Source organism: Nicotiana attenuata, unplaced genomic scaffold, assembly GCF_001879085.1.
Source record: "Nicotiana attenuata strain UT unplaced genomic scaffold, NIATTr2, whole genome shotgun sequence".
In the NCBI taxonomy this organism is placed as follows: domain Eukaryota; kingdom Viridiplantae; phylum Streptophyta; class Magnoliopsida; order Solanales; family Solanaceae; genus Nicotiana; species Nicotiana attenuata.
In genome coordinates this window covers 325,362-328,541 of record NW_017671214.1, presented here as the reverse complement: position 1 = coordinate 328,541, position 3,180 = coordinate 325,362, and the positions used below count along the sequence as shown (strand labels likewise).

The following is a 3,180-nucleotide window of genomic DNA, read 5'->3' as shown; positions in this document are numbered from 1 at the left end:
AATGGCCCAATTCAAGGCAGCCTTCTTATTATTTTTGTTTGTTTTCTTGTATTTATTTATTTTGCTTTTTGTATTTTATTTTGTATTTTTGTATTTATTTATTTTCCGATTTTATAAAATGCTAAAATAAAACTAAAAACAAATTGACTCTAACAATTATATTTCCTAATTGATTCCTAAAGAGAAATGCAAACTAATACCAAAAAATGCAAAATGGACCCTTTTTGTTATTTTCTTAACATTTTGTTCTAAAACAAATTAATACTAAAATATGAAATTAAATCCTAAATGAAAAAATGCATATTTTTGTATTTTCATATGAATTAAAATGCAACAATTACCAAAAAATGCCACAAAATTCACGAAAAATTACAAAATACTAAAGAAATTATTTTGTTTGAAATTTTGGGAATTATTGCTTAGGGCAAAAATCACGTGCTCACACTTACCCTAAGTTTCTGAGATAATATACTGTTTTTCTCCAATTCTTTGTTGAATTTGTACCCAAGGTATGTGAAAGTACCCTTTGCCTTCAACAACTTCTGTCTCGTCCAACGTTCAAGAAGTGTCCTCATATACTCTAATAGGTCAAATATTGGCAGCTCTCTTGCATATTTTGTTACAGCATTCAACGACTCTGCAATGTTTGATGTCATAGTCCAAGTTCTATTCACCGTTGCAAGTACTCTTGACCATCTATGATAGCCAACATCATAGAGGTATGATTTAACACGAGGGTCTATCTCTTCAATCTTCGACATCCTTTCATTAAATTCATCCATAGTGTATGACCCTGATGTAGCAAAGTACAATTCATTTAATTGTAGATGACCCTTCTTGAACTTTGCCCTTATATTTGTCCAAATATGCCACACGCATGAGTAGTGTGGCACGCCTGGATAGACAATTGATGTTGCCTTCAGGATACTCTCATTCCTATCTGAAACAACACACATTGAAGTTCTTTCACCATATGCTTGCTTGAATTGCTCAAAAAACCACTTCCACGATGCGTCGTTTTCCAAATCAACCACTACATATGCCAAAGGCAATATTGTTCCTACATAATTAATAAAAAATTAATTAACTGGCAGCTTTGAAAATGCATATAAAAACACAAATACATATAAACTACAATTATCTACAAAGATTCTACAATGTTTCTACAATTTATAAACTGCCTACAAAATAACCACAAAATAACTACAATTTTACCTGCTGCATCCATTGTGCTTGCTGTCAGCATAATTCCCCTATAGGCTGTCTTTAAGAATATCCCATCAACCACTACTAGTGGTCTACAATATTTCCAACCACTTATTGATGTACAAAGACAACAAATGCATATAAGAAGCATTCATCTGTTGTCTTCTTCAATTTAACAACTGAATCAGGATACATCTTCTCAAGAATATAAAAATATTTTGGTAATTTGTTGTAGGAGTCAGCCGGATGACCTCTCAATAACTGTAAAGCCTTTTCCTTTGCCCTCCATGCTTGCATGTAGCTTAGGTTCACTCCGTGTTGGGATAACATGTCAGTTTGTATGTCCTTCGGTGTGTAAATTGTCTTCGGATCACAATACTTTGGCATGACCATGCTACCAACTACAACTGCAGTACGTTTGCGCTGTATGAATGTATCGTCCATTAAGGTGCATGTGTGTTGTTGGTTGAAACTCCTGATCTTAAACATTGCAGAATCATTAATTGATGTTGCCTTGAATTGCCAATTACAGTTTTCTGCAACGCATATAAGCCAGTAGCTACAAAAAAATACATTTATAATAAAGGTTATCAATGTAGATGTAACAAAAGCACTGTTTTAACATAAAGTAACAAACTATACAATAGAACTACTTTTCATCTACATATCACAAGGAAAAAATTGTTTATAATGATCTTTTCACCATTAATATCTTCATACCTTCTGTGGCTAGATCTTTTAACCCTGAATTGGAACTTGTGCATGACAGAATAGTGCCTCTTTGCATTTGCAATTGTTTGCTTGTCTTGATAAACTTGTCCTTCTTCGATAACACTTTGTGTACCTTCAATTATTATTTCACTTTGATATTCCTCTATAACGGGAGAGGCTGGCATATCAAGTAACTGTATTATCCCGGGCGAACCTGCTTGAAAATAAAGATAAACAGTGGCATTACAACATTGTAGAATCTTTGTAGATAAATTGTAGATGAATAGAAATTTTGTAGTCAATTTTTTTTTCAACATGGATTGTAGCTTAATTGTAGTCTAAATGTAGTAATTGTGTTGATAATCATGAAAACTATATTGCTTTATACCTCCTAAAATTGATTTGTAGTTTATTTGTAGATAAATGTAGGAATTTTGTAGGTATTATCCTAAAATTAGACATCCATAGAATTTGAATCATAACAAACCTGCACTTGTGTTCTCATTTGTAATAGCCAATTCCATACTAAAATCTCGTACACTTATGAGTGACGGATACGATCCTAAGTTTTTATTCTCCTTTTTTGTCTCCATATACATGTCACACCTCCTTTTTGCACTATACCCGTGAGAGTGTAAAGGAGTTTTTCCACTTAAAGGACAATCGGAACGGGATTTATTATTAAGATTTCAGAGTCTCCACTTGGGAGATTTAATGGTGTCCCAAGTCACCAGTTGAATCCCGAACCGAGGAAACTATGACTCTGTTAACGGTCTGCGAACCAGAAATCCGAGTAAGGAATTCTGTTAACCCGGGAGAAGGTGTTAGGCATTCCCGGGTTCCGTGGTTCTAGCACGGTCGCTCAACTGTCATATTCGGTTTAAATTATCTGATTTTAAAACATGTTCTAACTTATGTGTTTTTATTAGTAAACCGCTTTTATTTTTATGTTTAATAAGAATTGCAACGTCGTGAAAATGCGTCTCGAACCACGTCGCACCAGTGCACCCGTGATTGTTAACACATTTCGACTTCGTTGAGATTTGGATTTGGGTCACATAAATGTGCACCCAAATTTAGGAAAGTAATATTATTAAAATACGCGCCTAAAGAGACTAACACGTTATTATTTGGGGAAGGCCGTGAAATTTTCTAAACGGCCCGTCCCGAAGTCTAAGTATTTTGTATAAACACTGGATGAGGGCCCCGCAATTTATGAGTTTTGTTTAGCGAGGCTCATCTCATTTATTGAAGCATTATTTG

At 34.1% G+C, this 3,180-nt stretch overlaps 1 protein-coding gene across 1 annotated transcript; it reads right to left on the bottom strand.

The window, feature by feature from the left end:
• Window positions 1–431: 431 nt before the first annotated feature.
• Window positions 432–2,441, bottom strand: LOC109206742. The gene is made up of 5 exons (XM_019369599.1): window positions 2,405–2,441; window positions 1,927–2,131; window positions 1,400–1,765; window positions 1,216–1,298; window positions 432–1,060 (listed from the first exon to the last, which is right to left on the bottom strand). The coding sequence occupies exons 1-5, from the start codon at window positions 2,439–2,441 to the stop codon at window positions 432–434; spliced, it is 1,320 nt and encodes a 439-aa protein (XP_019225144.1).
• Window positions 2,442–3,180: the final 739 nt, after the last annotated feature.

Excerpts from the sequence above, each read along its gene's own strand:
- LOC109206742 (XM_019369599.1), bottom strand. The coding sequence starts at position 2,441 with ATGGAATTGGCTATTACAAATGAGAACACAAGTGCAG. Across the intron at positions 1,299-1,399 it reads TTTTATATTCTTGAGAAGAT|ACCACTAGTAGTGGTTGATG; the intron begins GTATCCTGATTC and ends GAAATATTGTAG. Across the intron at positions 1,061-1,215 it reads AAGCACAATGGATGCAGCAG|GAACAATATTGCCTTTGGCA; the intron begins GTAAAATTGTAG and ends TTAATTATGTAG.